This window comes from Corticium candelabrum, chromosome 22 (assembly GCF_963422355.1).
Source record: "Corticium candelabrum chromosome 22, ooCorCand1.1, whole genome shotgun sequence".
NCBI lineage: Eukaryota > Metazoa > Porifera > Homoscleromorpha > Homosclerophorida > Plakinidae > Corticium > Corticium candelabrum.
Genome location: NC_085106.1, coordinates 2,460,468 through 2,478,255, shown reverse-complemented (window position 1 = coordinate 2,478,255; position 17,788 = coordinate 2,460,468). Strand labels below are relative to the sequence as shown.

At 44.7% G+C, this 17,788-nt stretch overlaps 3 protein-coding genes across 3 annotated transcripts; 1 reads left to right on the top strand and 2 right to left on the bottom strand.

Moving 5' to 3' along the window:
- Positions 1 to 807: 807 nt before the first annotated feature.
- LOC134197535 (leucine-rich repeat serine/threonine-protein kinase 1-like) lies at positions 808 to 6,145 on the bottom strand. The gene is made up of 6 exons (XM_062666879.1): positions 5,383 to 6,145; positions 4,218 to 5,146; positions 3,065 to 3,307; positions 2,411 to 2,951; positions 2,156 to 2,352; positions 808 to 2,091 (listed from the first exon to the last, which is right to left on the bottom strand). Exons 1-6 carry the CDS (start codon positions 6,020 to 6,022, stop codon positions 970 to 972), a joined length of 3,672 nt encoding a protein of 1,223 aa, XP_062522863.1. The 5' UTR covers positions 6,023 to 6,145; the 3' UTR covers positions 808 to 969.
- On the bottom strand, positions 6,043 to 11,135 carry LOC134197690 (leucine-rich repeat serine/threonine-protein kinase 2-like). Its single transcript, XM_062667035.1, has 13 exons — positions 11,084 to 11,135; positions 9,953 to 10,913; positions 8,652 to 9,153; positions 7,847 to 8,589; positions 7,679 to 7,788; positions 7,505 to 7,614; positions 7,295 to 7,438; positions 7,192 to 7,234; positions 6,997 to 7,124; positions 6,707 to 6,922; positions 6,258 to 6,420; positions 6,133 to 6,195; positions 6,043 to 6,068 (listed from the first exon to the last, which is right to left on the bottom strand). The coding sequence occupies exons 1-13, from the start codon at positions 11,133 to 11,135 to the stop codon at positions 6,043 to 6,045; spliced, it is 3,261 nt and encodes a 1,086-aa protein (XP_062523019.1).
- Positions 11,136 to 11,216: 81 nt separating this feature from the next.
- LOC134197371 (tyrosine-protein phosphatase non-receptor type 61F-like) lies at positions 11,217 to 17,208 on the top strand. Its single transcript, XM_062666684.1, has 18 exons — positions 11,217 to 11,335; positions 11,401 to 11,509; positions 11,567 to 11,643; positions 11,740 to 11,835; positions 13,554 to 13,592; positions 13,651 to 13,719; positions 13,787 to 13,852; positions 13,916 to 14,058; positions 14,246 to 14,312; positions 14,368 to 14,445; positions 14,602 to 14,826; positions 14,895 to 15,508; positions 15,563 to 15,773; positions 16,295 to 16,352; positions 16,409 to 16,554; positions 16,626 to 16,689; positions 16,777 to 16,881; positions 16,939 to 17,208. The coding sequence occupies exons 1-18, from the start codon at positions 11,240 to 11,242 to the stop codon at positions 17,013 to 17,015; spliced, it is 2,340 nt and encodes a 779-aa protein (XP_062522668.1). The 5' UTR covers positions 11,217 to 11,239; the 3' UTR covers positions 17,016 to 17,208.
- Positions 17,209 to 17,788: the final 580 nt, after the last annotated feature.

Below are 17,788 nucleotides of genomic sequence, written 5' to 3'. Positions count from 1 at the left end.
CTGAATATAGTTGGTTTGTCATTGATTAATCTGTGACAGAAGTAGCCAGAGCAGAATGTATGCACACACATGATCACGACAATGTGTATCAAGCGAGTCAACTGCAACACCATCCTACTTACCAGCAACAAAACTTCTTAATTAAAAGTATTTTCATCGATTTTCGTTCGCTGCAACGAAGTCTCATTACATAGCGTCCAGTATTGGAGAGGCAATGCCCTGCCCCCAAACCCGTTATTGGAGGGACTGTCTCGCCCCTCCTGTCCCCGGTTCCCTTGGACCTCGGTATTCCTCCATTTTCTCCTCCCCCCGTTCCACTGCCCTTGATTAGATATTAAAATTATTTTTCTCCGTTCCGCTGATCTTGATTAGATATTAAAATTATATTATTTAATATAGAAAGGTGGCTTCTTGGGCTCTTGACAGATAGACAGACTTGGTTTTATATAGCCTCTGCTGGAGGTGGCCCACTACGTAATTCTTCTATTGCGTAACCGCACGAGGGTACAGGAAATCAACGACCGCTTATTATTATAACCCTGTTCCAAGGCTGTGATTAATATTGAAAACTTGTAGAAAGACTACGTCATCGTTGTTACTTGTCTAGATTTTTGCTTCTTTCTGTGTTAGCGATTTTCGTTTTCCAGTTGGATAATATGATGATTTGATTTTATCAAAAAGACGGGTGTGTCCGGCCCTACTAATTTCTACTAATTCGATATTAATTTATTAATTTTTGAGTTTTGTTGCTGTATTGCGTGACCTAGCTAGACCAGAAAAAGATGCACGATGTCCGGCAGTTCATCATTCTTGCGCTAAGTCGTATAATTAAGCAATAACACGTACTACAAACCAACAGCTATCTATAGAAACTACATAAAAAGAGAGCCAAGATTTAAACATATACAAATGCTACAAAATATATAGTCGCTACGATGTCAACAAGTTTTGTAAGGAGTTTTGATAGTGCTAGTCGAGATGTGATTGCTGAGTTCTGAACCACGTCAGTTCTGGTGAAGACCACGCTTCCCACACATCCAACGGCTCAACATCATCATTATAATCACGGCGAGAGCGATCGCGACTAAAGTAGTTCGAGTGCAGTCTTGTCGGCAACGAATCTTCGCTGTAGAGCTCCTCAAGACGCGAAAGTCTTGCGACTACAACCAAACCGCACGACAACGGCGTGAGAGTTCGAACGGGGCATCCAAAGCGGGGACTAGTCCGCAATGGTTGAAGACAACCGATAGCCACTTGGAGCTCGTTAGATCCTCGATTTCCATCGATTATAAGTATGTCTCCACTCCGACGACCGACCCATAGCGCATCACCCACAGCCGCTATAGCACCAACGTTGCCCATGACGTCCATCTCGTCATCTCTTAAAGGGCTCTCTGTGTGAGATAAGCTCCTGCTAGGCGTTGCGGATTCGAGTTGAGTAGAAGCCTGTCGAGATTCGGCTTCTTCTAAAATGTTTTTAGTAACCCCAGTAGTCACGGCGTCTGTCCCAGCTGAATAGAAACAGGATGGAACGTTACAAGGGAACGGATCCGATGGGGACACCTTGCCGAGATCAAGAGAAGTAGTGATATCCTTTGTGTCTGCATCATATCGCCACAACAAGGACTTGTCGCTGTCTGCTATCCAAACGGAGATGCCGACGCACGCTATGTGAGTGGCATTAAAGCCACGGAGGCGAATGACGGAGCTGCGAGACAGATACGACTGCGGGCTGTCTCTGCGGGAGAGAACGCACACGCGAGGACCGGCGCCACACCACACTTCGTCTGTTCCGACGGCCGTCATACACGTTACCGGTCTCTCGGTCTGGTCCACGGCGCGGAAACTGTTGCGATCCCAACTGAAGTGCGGGTCTCTGATGAGAGGCAAGTAGGCGGGAGCTTGCTCGCCTTCACGACGTATTGCGTCTCGATAGTTTGCCGTTTTTTTTCGTCTTGTTCGAGTCCAATCAGCTAAGCTGCTTCTACTACTCACCAGCTCCTCTTGCAGATCTTCTCTTGGACGCTCTTTACCGTAAAAGGCCGTCATCAATCCGCCTCTTAAACCTAACAAGACGCAGTAATCCCACTCCTAGAAAACATATTCTGCTCACGCACATCTCTAATGCTATATACGGATAACGAAATCTGTTTACTTGAACGTTTGGGCATTTCTGACTGAGAATTGCGAGCGGTGTTTCGTCTAAGCGACTCTTCCATTGGAATTCCCACATAAAGGAAGAGTCTGCACCATGGGTGCTGTAAACGTGCACTTCCGGTATGCTACCCGCCTGCTCGACGCCGAGCCACATCTGTCGGTCATCGACAGACGCCATGCACATCACCTCAGAACCTAAGGCAATGACTTATAAATTATTTATATAAAACGAATATTATAAAGTCTAGATTACCAGGAAAAGAGATCTCTTTGAGTTGAGCATGTCCTGTTTGAGCGTTAACGACGCTCAGACGGCGATTGCTACCGACACCACCGATGGCCCATAAAACGCCTGATTGCTTCATATCAATAGGCTGTTTCCGGTCACTTTCATTCGGAAGCGAAGGCGATGCTTGAAACAGAGCTGCGATGCCTTCTTCCCTGCTGCCCGTCAGACAGTTAACAGGAGTAACCTGAGCGTAGTCGACCGCGGCACAAACATGATCCGCTGAAACGCAGCGAGGGATAGATAGCGTCGAGTGTTGAACAGCGAACGATTCTTCCAGCATTATCGTGACAAGTTGCCGAGCTGTCGGTCTGTCCCGTGACTCCTGACGCCAACTTTGCTCCATCAAGTCCACGATGCGAGTGAACGTGTGGCCCAAGGCCAACGGAGGTCTCTCCCCGAGACTGATCTTGTCCGGTATTTCAAGAGCGGTATAGGGAGACTGGGCAAACGGTCTATACCCAGTCAACAGCTCATACAACACCATCGCAAACGAAAAGATGTCGGTCTGAAAAAGAAATGCGGTTACGAAACGACTGTGTGAGTGTGTGTGTGTGTGTGTGTGTGTGTGTGTGTGTGTGTGTGTGTGTGTGTGTGTGTGTGTGTACGGACGTTGCTAACCTGCTCGTCGAAGATCCGCTCGCGAACGCCAAATGCGGTGAGTTCCGGAGCCTGAAATCCAGGACTACCGAGGGCGGTAGTCTCTTTGACGCCAGAGAGAGAAAGAGACTGCGAGATGCCGTAATCGGCGACCTTCACGTTGATAGGAGTGTTGATGTCGACTGAATAGAGAAGTACGTTAGCCGACTTCAAATCGTGGTAAACGACTCTGCTGTCGTGCAAATGTTCTAACGCTTTCGCCACCTACTCAAAGAACAACAACAAATGAGTTTCGACTGCACAGAAACGCAATGACGGTGTCGTGCCGAATTGGGTCCGGGCCTGGATATCGTCCAGAGGAGCTGATATTAGCAGCAGAATATGGCGAGGGGCCGAATGCAGTCCGGCCTACATCGACATGCCAAATATGGTCCGGAGAAATGGGTCTGGGGAATAATAATGATCCCCATCCCTACTCCTAACCCTAACCCTAACCCTAACCCCAACTCCAACAACGACCCTACCTTAACCCTGACCATATTCTGCTGCTAATATCAGTCCGCCGGACTACATCCGGTGTCAGAGGCGTCAGTGACTCCCCGGCATAAGCGACTACCCAGTCACACCCGCCTAAGGCATGAGTGGCTCCCCCAGGAGTGAGTGACTCCCTTCCGTGTCTTGCTGTACAGCAACGACATATCCGGGAGTTGAGGTCTCCAGCTATCTGCCTGGAAAACCAACAAATCAGTCCTTTTCCAGCTGCAAACTGAAAAGATGCTCAAAACAGGTAATGGAAATCCAGCTCCAACATGCAGCAGCTGTGCAGACTACTGCTTTGTTTTTGTTTCGCTGACGGCAGGGTCAAGGGAATTCTGTTGTTCGCGTTTGTCATATGGTCCTTATGACCATTACATATATGCATACAATGACAGAAACACTGCTTGTGTGTAGAGAATACTTGCAGAATCATGCAGATTCCAATGGGAGGCACTCGTGCCTAGCTGCAGTCACTGCATGCATGGTGTCTAGGTTATGGTGACTTCCCAGTCACTGGTTTCTAGGCGTGGGTCACTGCCACCCATAGGCACCAGTGACTGGGGAGTCACAATCACTGGTAGTCACTCACGCCTATGATACTTGTCTCGGACTCAATCGACATTACACCAGAACTCACCTGAAACGCTATTTTCCACGTCAGTGCTCGTCCCAAGACTCCGTCTCGAAACAAGGGTCGTGCCGACCTTTTCTCCAAGACGCTCAGACTCTTATCATTGACCTCCGCTTCACGAACCTTCGTCAACGCCGACGACAGAGAACCCAACGGAGCATACTCCGTCAAAAGACAGAGCGGACGCAGACAGAAACCGACAAGCGGAACGACGCACGGATGACGCAACTGCAACAGGAACGTCGCCTCCTTTCTCAGCTTGTTGAATGCTTCGAGCATTGATAATCCGCGCGACGCGATGGCAAGCGAACACAGCTCGTCTCCGAGGTGGTCGACCACCTGCATGGCGGCCTTACTTCTCCTCACTGCAGTCTCGGGCAGAGAGAAACTAGTCTGAAGAAACCCGGCCTCGAGTTGTCGTACCGACTGTACACTAGATAAGAGCATAGAAGCCAACTGGCTAGCAGCGGTAAACGACCCGTCGACGGACGGACCCGGGCTCATCACCCCAACAGACATGTTGTATATCTTTACCGCCACCGGCGTGTCTCTAAACGTGTGCACGTAGACGTCCGCCTCGCCGCCGAAACCGATGAAACTCTCGACCGTCGGACAGAACGAGAGTTCGTCGGCCGAGATGTGCATCTCGTCCGGCACGTCTTGCAGTAGGACGTCAGGAATGACGTCGGTGAGCTTGATGAGTTGGTTGCTTTTGGGACAGCGTATGGTGTCGTGCGACTGCCAGTGAACACAGCACTGCTCGACGACGTAGAGGCCCAACTGTTGGGCGTCCTCCGATCCGGCGAGCGGTAAACTCCGGGGTGTTGCCTGATGGTCAGCAGTTGTCGGTAGAACAACGATTTCTGGTGCGAGGGTTCTATTGAGTACTATTCGTTCAAGATGGTAAAAGCTTCCCGGACCAGCCAATGCAACCTCTGCGAAGAAAAACGATTATTAAGTAAGTTAAGCCTTGTGTGCACATGCGCAGCGAGAGTTTGTGTGTGTGTGTGTGTGTGTGTGTGTGTGTGTGTGTGTGTGTGTGTGTGTGTGTGTGTGTGTGTGTGTGTGTGTGTGTGCGTGCGTGCGTGCAGTATCTCTACTGCTAAATCACAAGAGCTACTAAGTATTGGTACGGATACTGCATTTGGACAAACAGTCAACATATGCAAACCTGGAAACCAATCTGTCAATAAAGTCTCCACTTGATCGACGACAAAGCCCAACACCGACGTATCACCGGCCACGGTTATCTGTATTCCACAAAGGCTGACTCTCGTCTGTTCTCCCCTGAGGCCATCAATACTCTCCACGAGAAGATGTCCACCTTCATAAAAGCCAACAATGCCATACTTCCAACACTCAAAATCGACCATCCGAGCCACCTCTGTGCGTCGCGGCGAATATCTCCTGTCGTGACTAGCGCTTAAGTAAGGTAGCTCAACGACGCTTCCGGTTCGTTTCCGGTGCCCTCCCTGATGAGACGAATACCAGCGATCAAAACTGGACTTGATTCTAGCCACCAGTTGAGGGATGAAATTTGTGGGCATGCTGTGCAGCGAGTAAACTCGCTGGACAGTACCACGGGGGTTTAGTTGATATCTATCTTTCCCCTGAGAAGTCGAACGTAAGCGCGAGTTGTGAGATCCCGTGTGGTGTTTAGACAGGTTGGCTGTGAGGCGTGGCCGATTGGACGGAAGGAGAGTGGGAACGAGCACGCTGTGAGTCGAGATCGGAAAAGCGATTCCCATCCTCTCAAGCAGGCGCAAGAACGTCGGCAACATGTCGCGGCCTAGACGGTCGTCACACAGCATTTTGACTGCTTGCTCGTGCTCTATGGCTCCAGTCTCGATCGTAATTCTGAGTGTAACTAGAATTGCGATTTTTGAAAAGACTGCGAGTAGGTCAGTGTAGTAGAAGAGACCCAATTTTTCAAAGGGATCATCAAAGTAGACAAGCTGACCGACCTCTTGCAGATAGCGAGTGGCTAAAGAAAATTTTAGAGAGTCTCATTCACGTTCCAACGGTTTATTGTGATGACTTGCTTACCGGGTGCAAATTCTCTGTCCCATTTTAGATGAGACTCTATTCCGGAAATGATACTACTGATATTCTGCCGGCTCGTGAACAGTGGTAGATGGCCATCACGGCCCACCTTCTTCACGCATCGATCTCGGAACTGGCGTCTCATATCTGAGTAGGACTTTGGCACCTAACAGACAGAGAACACGACAATAGAAACGATCCTGTGTCTGACAGTTTGCCCGCCATTTGTTCGTCGTCATGGGTTCGACGATGCATTTTGTACTGTACAGTCAAGTACAATATGGCCATTACTATGTGCAAATTCAATGTGCCTTTCTATGTGCCATTTCCATGTGTCTAGATGGCACATAAAAATGGCACACAGAAATGGCATACAGAAATGACACATAGAAATGACACACAGAATATCCATCCATTCGTCCATCCGTCCATCTGTGGTGTACATAACTGACCTTGGACAATGACTGGCAATAGGCTCGGCCATGAGTGTAGATCAGACATCGCAAGCTTTCAATGCTTCTCCAAGAGTTCCTCGACGAAACGAAGACGGTCTCATTAACAGTCCGGTACTGGCCTGTCTGGAGATCATCTGTAATTGTATTGGCGTTTTGCTGCCCGTGTTCATCATGTGTGCCAACCACCAGAACAGGACAAGCATCGTCGCCTCTCTATTGATACAAGCTGGTTGAAGTCAAAGTATACATTTTATTCCTTATTGAAAATTGCATGCAAGTTTACGTACAGGTATCCGTTGAAGCCATTCTCTGACGGACAGCACTCCCTGGTTTCCTTGTGTAGTGTCCCATACAAGTAGATGGATGGTGCGTTTGGTAAAAAACGTTCTGGCAAGACAGTTGTACACTCGGGGATCTAAACGAAGACCAAAGATTTCATCATAGTCAATTGACGTTCTATACATGTTGAAATCTGTATGCACCTGTGACTTCCCAAACACAGCAGTCTAATCCCATGTTAGCTGTCTGTACAATCGTAAACTGATTAGAATAACCAGGGAAATGAGAAATTAGCTGGTTACTTACGCTGCTAGTTGGGCGAATGGCTCCTTTGGGATACACTGTAATCTCCTTGAAAGTCACACCAGGCGGAGACGGATTGTACGCTCCTTGATTTGCTAGACTGTGATGGTTGCAAAGTGCTTTACAAAGACTACTTTTCCCTGACATCTAAACGGTACAGACCAGACAACAGTAATCAACGCCGTTATTTCTTCAAATCATAAGAATTGTTACCTTGTCTCCCACAATAACCAACTTGATGAAGTAATCAGGCCCCTCAAATCTCAGTAATTTACTCATGTAAGCCAGAGTCTGCTTTACTGGTAGGTAGGTGTTCTTTGAAACTGTAACAGAGACCATCTCAGCAAAGATCTGCCCGTTGCCTGTTTACCTGTCTGTTTGGCTTACCTCTAGTTTGAAGTTGTTGTGGAAAAGAAATGTCTAGGCCACGAACGTCGAGCTGCCATAACAAAGAACACCTCGACAATTCCAAAGGTAGTCGATGAATACCCACGTTTCTTTAATAAATCAAAACCAGTCAGTAACCGTACACATAACACTAAAAATCTGTCTTACCCGACTATTATCAGTTGTGCCAACGAGGAGATGTTGCAGAGACAGAGAGGAATGTCTTCAAATTGATTGAAACTAATATCAACGTGCTTGAGTTGACAGAGGTCTTCAGGAAGATGGAAATATTCATCCAATGCAGTAACCAATGGGTCATTTTCAGCTTTAAAGAAAGGAGAGCTATCCTTCAGCTTCCTGTCAGATTTCGGAGAACGTTTTTCAATAGCTACTTGCAGCTCATGAAATTTTATGTGACGAGGAAGAGTGGCAGTAACGTGAGTGCTCACAGAGCTTTCTGAGATTTGACTCTGTCCCAGCGACAGTGCACTTGATTCAGAATTGGATCTCCTTCTTTGTGAATGACGTGGTGACAAGACATAGGCTTCAACGTCTGAAGCGTATACATGCTGACTCCTGGGTCGACCGCTTCTTTCAGCAACAGTATCAGAAGTCACTGCCATTGATTCATCTGTATTAAGAAAAGGAACTGTTCCCAGCAAGTTGTGTGAAAGGTCAAGCCTTTCAAGACACTTGGTCATCCACTTGAGTGATTTTGGTATTTCAGTTAGCCAATTCCCATAGATGAGACAGCAACGCAGAGCCTCTAGTTGGCATACCTCACAAGGAAACTCCGTCAGTCTGTTGTTTGACAGGTCAATGTACTTCAAGCTAGTCTTCCATGATGGGTCAATGTCAGACAGCAATGAAGCAGTAGATTCGAGAAAATTGCACTTGGCATCCAACTCCTCCTAAAATTAAATTACAGCACCTCAACACAAACAGAACACAGCAGTACGAGAATTTTGTATACCAAATACGAACAGCAGTTTCTGTGCCACACACTAGGCAAACGCTTCAAGTGGTTGTGATGAACTCGTAACTTGCGTAGATGTCGAAGTTGGGCAACATCATCCGGCAAGCTAGTGAGAGCATTATGTGACACATCCAGCTTTTCCAGGCGAATACATTGCCACTCTACTGCAAACTGGCTCACTGATGCACCCAAGCCTGATGAAGCAGTGCTTCCTTGGCTCTCAAAACACGGTGAGATTACTCTTGGACATGTTTCGTTTGCAAACTGTTGCATGGGGACACTGCTTTCACTTATTGATGTCACTTCTCGATTGTCACCACTTGCACTGTTGCTTGAGCTTGAAAACAGAGATGATTCTTGAATAGTGGATTCTGTTTGATTGAGGGTAGTGAGCCAATTGTGTGACAGATTCAGTATGACCAGACTGGGCAATTCAAAGAGGTACCGAGGAACGTTCCGTAAGTCATTGTATGAAATATCCAAATCAGTCAACCGATTCCTATAAATAAATGAAAACGATGAAATACTACAAGTTGAAGTCTTCCTTGTGTCTTTCACTCATCATTATGTGGCTGTCTGACAAATAATGCCGATATCTGAGATACATATACACACACTACAATACCAAAGTGTCTGTCACGAAGTCTGTGAACAACTAGATTATAGAGTTACTGTGATAGTCTGTGTGTCTGTCTGTCAATGGTAGTATATTTTCACATATCAACATCAAAACATCCACACATCATAAACTAAAAGACTGTCCAGCAACCACCAAGGCCCCAAACAAAACACTAAACTATCTAGCTAACAAATGCTGAGAATACTGTCTGTCAAAACCATATATTATCATAATCACTATTACACACTAACACACTAAAACAACAAATAAAACCACAATGTTCTACCTGTCTGTTTGTTTCTCGTTTCTCTTTGTCTGTCTGTCTCTGTCTGTCTGTTCTTTACTATAGATGCATTGTAATACCAACATCAAAGTATATTTAATACCTACATCACTTGCTGAACTCAGTTTAACATAATAGCTAAATACAGATACCATAATGCAGACTATACACACCATCATCTATTCTTACATGCAGTTCTGTTAGTGTGCATCTTACTGTTAGTCATAATATACATTTTAAAACAATCAAAACTTTACAATCAACAACCAAAAGAATAGTATTAAAGTCAGTTTGCCATTGTCTTGGTTTGTCAATCCGTCTGCCTGACAGTCAAGCTGATCGATCAACTAACCATGCATTGCCAAATACAGTAATTAAGATGTAAGTGTTGTTGACCTTGACAAACTGACTCCAGTCCCAAAGCTGTTGAGGCTGTTACATGAAGATTCTACGAATACATTATCACTGTCTCTATCATTTGTTTCAGTAGCAGCCTCATGCAACAATGGCGGCAGATGCTTGAACTTGTTGTGATTAAGTCTCAGAGTCATCAGAAACGGCAGATCTCCTCTTAACAATTCAACCGGAATTTCATGCAACTTGTTGTTTGAAAGATCGATCTCGACATACTGAGCACCAACAGATGAATGAAAGAACCAATTGAAATTTACCCACAGCAGATTCAGTTTCCTCCACACAGCGATCGCCGTTTCGTCCACGACTTTCACTCTCTCTACTAGAGCTTCACCTACAGCTTCCACAACCACATCGTTTTTCCCTAGTACCTCGGCAGTCGCTCCACACCCTTTAATCATAAGGTACAACACGACCTTGGACTGTTGGCTCACACAAGCAGCAAGAAAATTTAACATAGTGGGTTCGACGCAAAGATCATGAACAATATAACGGACAGCATCGAGATTGCCTTTGCTGCAGACAGCACCAAGTGTGGCCTCTGCTTGAGTGTCATCAACTCTGACGCCTTTACTGTCAAGGAACCTGGCCACATCTAGATATCCGTTGCACAATGCCGTATGCAGCATTTCGTTAGCTGGACGAGCCCCCAACTCAACAAGGGTCTCGATACTCTGCAGGTGTCCTCTCCTGCATGCTTCATCGAGTGCTGACGGGTAGACAACAGACTCTAGATAATCCACAGTTGTGACTTGAGCGACGCGTTTGGCTAGAAACCTTATTATGTCTGCATGATTTCGTTTCGCTGCGACGGAAATCACTCCGTAGGCCGTTTTGACCGTCAACTGAGAGGCGGAATTCGAAGATGAGCGAGATGAGATGATGTCAAATTGCGTTTCGATGTCACCACGCTGCCAAGCTTCGTACATCAACGTTTCTAGTCCTAAACATTTGCACTTACTATAACTAGCAGTAACTGTAACTAATTATCTTTAGTCTAGTACAATAGACAGGCACGATAGTTCAGAGAATTCCCACCCACACATTCAGGTGGTCGCAAGAAAATATCGTCAAACTCAATAGTCCCTTTACTAAGTACTTAGAATTGTACACCTGTGAGTTCTCTAAACGATCGTTGCTCTGTACCTTCTAGATCTTCCATCATTGCACTGGTAGTAACATGAAATGTACAGTGACGGGAAGTAACGCCCACTTCTAACTAAAACTTAGCGTGCGTTAGGAGCTATTCGGGGGCGTGTGACTCTGAGAATGGCTGCCGACGGTCTCCGTTTCTTCATCGAGCACGTAAAGTCGCTGAAGAGCAGAACTGCTGTCGGTGAGGATGGCTTCGAAGAGGAATACAAGGTGCATATCGCGTTTTCGTTGTTTATGCTATCTGAGTCGCTCAACAGCGTCGCTGCGTTGGGTAGAAGCTGAAGGCAAAGACAGACAAGTACAAGCAGAGTCCTGCGTACGCGAGCGACGCTGGGAAAATTCCTGTCAATAAGAAGAAAAATAGATACAAGGATATCCTTCCATGTCAGTCATAGTGTGGAACTCGTGTTAAGCAATTGTTGGTAACTGTAACTTATCTAGATGATCATTCTCGAGTTGAGCTGCCTATTCTGGAAGGCGTGGAAGCCTCAGATTACATCAACGCAAGCTATGTGAAAGTATAGCTCAATTGATGATGCTCCTGCTTCCGTGTCAAAGTTGACAAGGAAGTCGTGCATGAGTAGACGTATGTACTAACGTCCGTCTTTGGCTAGGGAGCATCAGGAGACATTGCGTATGTCGCAGCTCAAGGACCGTTGCCTGCAACGGTGGCCGACTTCTGGAGAATGGTTTGGTGTCTGGGCGTAAAGGTAGGCAAGACTGATTCTAATGTCACGTGAATCATATGACTAAATGTCCAGCGGATTTCTTGCCACAAAACCTGTGGTGTCGATTGCAAAACTCTTTCCACTAAAGCTTGCGACTCACATGTCTAGTTTGTAAATTTTCATAGTGCAATATTGCTCCATCAATGTTGGGAGCATGTATACTGGCATGAGCTGAATTCGTAATAAACCTTGTGGAACAAAATGTTTTTGATAGACTAACTTTGGGTAACCATGAAACTTTGCTAGCACATTGGTATGATGGTGAATACCCAAAGCACATTTTCGAGCTCTTGTGTTGCCATGTTATTGAAGGAGTACATGCTACTTGGATACCTATTGTATTGGCAAGCAGTTGTGGATACTGCTATATTTGAAATTACAAGAAGCGTGCTGACCACTTTCTTGGCTTTAAAAATAATCGATGGACTTCACAGAAAGGTCATACTGTTGTCCTGTGTTTCTAGTAGTTACAGTCTAGTTTGAGATAAGGATGAGGTGCTTGTGTTGGTGCTAACGAAGTGAGAATATCAGGAAAATGAAGGCTACGCAGAGATGACTGGTTGCATGGATGGATTGTTGTGTTATAGTGATTATCCCATCATAGTTTCAAAAGGCAGGCAAAAAATTAGGCATTGTTGGGTGTGGTTAATTACGTTAAATTGATCATATGTAGTTATGTGGCTTTAATAGAAGCAGCTACAATCAGGACTGTTTTAGCAATGGAAGCGTGACAGATACTTGTTTGTTTACACACAGTGATATCCTGAACTATATATGTTTTAGTAGATTATTGAATTGCATTCTACTCTACATGGACTTCAGTGATATTAAATGATCATGTTGCTTGGCAGGTCTAAACTTGTTAGTTCATGTGTAAAGAGCCATTCACATTTTTCAATTGGATTTGTAGTTAAGCAGCTAAAAGTGAAAAGGACTAATACTGGACATATTGTTGTAAACTGGGAGGTTGCTGATGTATCAGTGTATTACATTAGAAATGAATGTGTACAGTGTAGTCGTATGGTGAGATGTCAGTACATCCAAGGTAGTTCTACTGTTCTGGACTAATTTGTCACTGACATTGAACTGTGATTTCATACGGTTGGCATGTAACTGTTCTAATTATAGTATTTTAGCATCGACAGACAGACAGACAGACACACGGATAGGTAGATGGATGGATTAATGAATGAACAGACAGACAGACAGACAGACTGGCAATTACGTGGGCAGCCATTACTCAGATGGTGGACAAATAGTTAAAGAAGCATACACAGCAGGGTTCTTCCCAGGATTTCAAAATAGCGTGGCAGAGATGGTGCCAGAGACGCCTCTCATTGCAATGTACTCTCGGAGATCCAGACCTATATAATAGGATTCAAAACAGTGGGTCAAACTGTGTATTAAATACATTATTAATTTACTGAAGCCTTTTGCTTCAAAACGGAAAAGAACGAAGTGATTACAGCCTGAGATGTGTTCTGCACTTATTTGTGCACTCCATCGCCGTCTGCTAACTGTACATGTGAGTACAGTGTATAGCACTATATGTCTACCTCTGGTAGAACACATCTGAAAGACTGGTCACTTGGGTAGGGCTGCTCAGAGTGGTGCAACACCACGCTACCATGCTTTGGGAGAACCCTGCACAGATATACATGGTATAGTTCTTGCATTTGACAGACTTTGAATTGCTACAGGTCATTATCATGGTGTGCAATGAAGTGGAAATGGGAAAAGTACGTTTACTGCTGCAGCAAATGTTTGTGTGCACGTGTAACATTCTGTGCTCTTCAGCCTAAATGTAAGAGATACTGGCCTGGACCGGACGAAGTACTCAATATGAATGGAATTATTATCAGTGAGGTAACACAATTTAAGAAATTTTAAGATGTGGTTTGTGCGACACAAGATTAACTACATTGTATTGAAGGCAGTACCTACTGCTGCTGTTTCGAAGGACTTCCTTGTCAGAAACATGGTGGCAGAATACGACGGAGTATGATCAGATGTATTGTTGTTTGTTAATGATTGTGTGATACGATGTGTAATTGGAAACTAGGAGCAGCTGCCTGTCACTCAGTTTCACTACACGGCGTGGCCAGATCACGGTGTTCCTGACACGGTTGATCCCATCCTTGAAATGGTTGAATTGATGCGTGACGCTCAGGCTGGAGATCATCCCCCGATCGTTGTTCATTGCAGGTCTACATTATGGCACACTCAGTTTTGTGGGTTTTCTGTTGTATTAGTGATTATGAATGTAGTTGGTTGGAGTTGTTGTGTTTGTGTTTGTATGTTTGTGCATGTGTTTCTGCTTGTCTGTTGTTTTTTGTGCTTATTTGCTTATGTGGCTGTCGAGTTGTACTGTAGTGTTGTTTTGTACATTTAGTGCTGGCTGTGGTCGTACTGGAGCTGTATGTGCTATTGACTACATCTCATCACTCATAAAGAACAAAGTAGGTGGTTATCAGCTTTGTCAGGACGTTGTTGTATGTTGTGGTTTTGCTCTAGTCTGTTTCACCAAAATTTAGTCTCAGTACCTTGGTGTGTGAAATGAGACAACAGCGAATGGCGATGGTTCAGACGAAAGTATTTGAATTTGTGTGTGTGTGTGTGTGTGTGTGTGTGTGTGTGTGTGTGTGTGTGTGTGTGTGTGTGTGTGTGTGTGTGAAGTGAGTGAGTGAATGAGTCAGAGCTGAGACATGCACATGATACAATGTACACATTATATTTGTTTACCTGCAGGACCAGTACGTTATGGTATACAAGGCCGTGCTGAAGTTGGTCAAAAACGAACTTTCCAAACGTCAATCTGTTCAACAGAGTGCTAGGAAAGTTCCTTTGCCGCCTGATAAACCTGTTGCAGCTAACGTTAAGGCAAAGTCAGATCAAGCTTCAAGTGTTTACGAGAATGTTGACTTTCTGAAACCTGGAAAACCAGCAGTCGCGTTGAAACCATCTGTTGTTTCGGTTCTGTCTTGATGCAGTGTGTCATCGGAATTGTGTTTGTATGTATGCGTGTGTCTGTGTTTGTATAGAAGGATAGGCGTGTATCGTATGAGAACACTGACTTACTCGGTAATTCTCTGGTGGCTGATAAAGAGAAAGCAGGGAATGGGTCCAAGCACCCATCTGTATTGTCAACATCAAGTGTACAAAGTGTACAAAGTGTACAAAGGGAGCTTGCTGATTTCGAAACAGAAGAGCTAATGACAACAGATATTGACGCTTTTGAGATGTCATCCGAAAGTGCTTGGGCGGATCCAAATGAGGGAAATGAACCAATGTCTGACGACGAGTTTGCACCTCCTGTTCCTGCACGTACTGCCGAGTCAAATCAACTTCTTTTGGCTCAAGAAAACGTCTCAGCTGGAGGACCTGTGTACGGTAATTTGCCATCTGCTGGAAGTCTAAATAAATTTCGAAGGCATGCTAACGTAAACGAACAACAGCAACAACAAAGTAATTATTCGGGATTTAATCGAGCTATTGGTTCAGAATTTCCTGACAGTTATGGAACGTTGTCAAGGGACAATGCTCCCACGAACAGTCACGAATATTCGAAGTTTACTACCTCTAGCACTGATAAGTCACGTCATACTGAATACGACACAGTTGCTACAACACCTACAAGTCGAACATCTCAATCAAAGTAAGAAGGGTTTTTTGTGTTAAACGAGGTTAGTGTTGATGTTGGCTGCGTTAGGGACATTGATTACGATGTGGTCAGTGCAATTGTTAGTGAGTTGAAAATGTCTCAGGACGAGACGTATAACGTGGTTGGTGAAGATTCCAGTAAAGCGACGTCAACAAATTTGAGAGGGAATGGTTTGAGTGGTAAAGAAACGCCTTACAATAAACTTGATCGAGAAAACGTAACAGAAGGACCATATGCAGTGGTGACGACGAATAAGTTGGTATGTATCACTGTTTTGTGTTGGAGTTCTATGTAAGCATTGGAGGTAGTGCAGTTAGACTGTTGGTCTGTGTCTCAATGTGTACGACACACTACAATTAGGGAACATCTTATTCACGGCTTTGTGCTTGTTTTGATGGAGTCAGATAGAGTTTTAGGTTTGTGTAGTGTATTATACATACAAGACGTCCAAGACTTTAGCGTTTGAAACGAGTAGTCGGCTGTTGTAGTGGACGAACAGGTAGATGGTAATCAGAAGAGCAGATCGGTGGACGAGTGTATTTGAGAGACTGTCAGGCGGGTGGGTAGGCATTTAAGCAGTGGGTGGGTAGGCAAGGAGACAGGCATACAAACACGCAGACAGGCCTAAATTTTTTAGCTAATTGTATTACACCGGGTTACGTGAAATTACATAGACAGACGAGTTAAATTGAATGAACTGTCTTATGTTTTGCAACTTTTGGACTCTGGTTCTTGTAGTTGCTTATGCATGCTCAACTGTATCGTTTACTTTCTGTATAGTATGCTCTCACCAGTGAGGCTCAGCCTATTGTAAAAGCTAGATCAGAGTCTCCCAAAGGTTGGTTGTATCGTTAGTATGTTTGTGATGAGAACAACTCAATGGGTATTATATAGTATTCGGGAGTTCACCAGGTGTCTCACTGCCTTCGCCAAATCCAATGTTTAGTACACTTCCTAAAAACACGGGAAATTTATCAAACTCTGTGCCGCCGCCATCAGAACCAAGTTCAGGCAAGAAGTTGAAGAATTTCTTTATTAAGGTGATGCCGTGGTGTTTGCTTGTGTGGTTTGTATGTACTGGATTGAGGGTTGATACATGAATTTGTTATAGCGAAATAAACCATCGAAGCAGCCGAAGCCCTCTGTGACAAAACTAGACATTGCACCACCTGCTGGTAATGTCATCCTGTTGTATGGCACTTATTTATCTCATAGTGTCATCCTTGTTGATCGTTGAGAGTATGGCTTTTTATGGTGTCTAGGCTTTGGAACACAGCCGACTGACTTGGGACCGCCAAGTATTACTCCTACGTTACAAAGTGTGGGACTTTACAAGCCAACTGTGATTGTGTCTGATGATCCTCTCGGTGAGTAATGCATCAGTGTGTGCTTGAGTATTGTTTGTAGAACACGACGTGTGCTAGGTTTCCCGAATCGAGTCGATAAGCCTCGCGGCCCAAGGCCTCCTCCATCGCACTGGAACTGCAAGCGTGGTGTCTAGTTGCATCGTAATGTGCCACAATATGCGATTGTAGATGGATGCTTTGCTATTATTAGGTTAGCTAAACAAGTCTCCTATCATTGAGTTGTAGGAGGCAGTTTTTAACTTTTTTTACAAGGTGCTAGTTTACCCTGTACTGAAAGACGGTTTGATTGTATGGAAATTATAATGACATCATTTTGCTGTAAAGAAACGTCAAGGGGTTACGACTTGTGAGGGCTCTGATATGACGATTGCAACATAGATGAGAAATTGCGGTCCAGGGGGTCGCTGTAGCAGATGATGTATGCACACTATGACTCTTTTCTGAGAAAGTTGCAACAGAGTTTGTGAGTGGTTGTGTACATTGTATTCTTTGATATCTTAACCAAACTAATAAATCGAAATACAACTACTGACGTTTCGGCTGAAAGGGGCGGCAGCTGAAGCATCAGCAATTATTGTATTTTATGTATTTGTTTAGTTGGGATGTTAATAATACAATGTATACGACTGTATTGTTTACTCGCGAATAGTAATAACAGAATGGCTTGGCAAACTTACAGCAACATGTGCTTGTTTGGTTAGTCTCGAGTAGCCAGACCTTTTCCGCCGCGTTATATTTTGTGTCTGACTACTCCAGACCAAGATGGTCAACATGATTGGCATGTTGTAGAAGAAGGTTGTTGACTACGCTGTAACACACTACATAATAACATTGGAGCAGGAGCAAAGGTATCGCTTACTAAATTTTTATTTTTAGTTTTTTTTTAATTTTGTGTGCAACAGAAATG

Excerpts from the sequence above, each read along its gene's own strand:
- LOC134197535 (XM_062666879.1), bottom strand. The coding sequence starts at position 6,022 with ATGCTGTGTGACGACCGTCTAGGCCGCGACATGTTGCCGACGTTCTTG. Across the intron at positions 2,952-3,064 it reads AGCGGATCTTCGACGAGCAG|ACCGACATCTTTTCGTTTGC; the intron begins GTTAGCAACGTC and ends TTTCTTTTTCAG. Across the intron at positions 2,353-2,410 it reads CAAAGAGATCTCTTTTCCTG|GTTCTGAGGTGATGTGCATG; the intron begins GTAATCTAGACT and ends TCATTGCCTTAG.
- LOC134197371 (XM_062666684.1), top strand. The coding sequence starts at position 11,240 with ATGGCTGCCGACGGTCTCCGTTTCTTCATCGAGCACGTAAAGTCGCTG. Across the intron at positions 13,720-13,786 it reads ATGGAATTATTATCAGTGAG|GCAGTACCTACTGCTGCTGT; the intron begins GTAACACAATTT and ends ATTGTATTGAAG. Across the intron at positions 16,353-16,408 it reads TAGATCAGAGTCTCCCAAAG|TATTCGGGAGTTCACCAGGT; the intron begins GTTGGTTGTATC and ends GGTATTATATAG.
- LOC134197690 (XM_062667035.1), bottom strand. The coding sequence starts at position 11,135 with ATGATGGAAGATCTAGAAGGTACAGAGCAACGATCGTTTAGAGAACTC. Across the intron at positions 10,914-11,083 it reads ATCGTTTAGAGAACTCACAG|GACTAGAAACGTTGATGTAC; the intron begins GTGTACAATTCT and ends GCAAATGTTTAG. Across the intron at positions 6,923-6,996 it reads AATGGCTTCAACGGATACCT|AGAGGCGACGATGCTTGTCC; the intron begins GTACGTAAACTT and ends TTGTATCAATAG.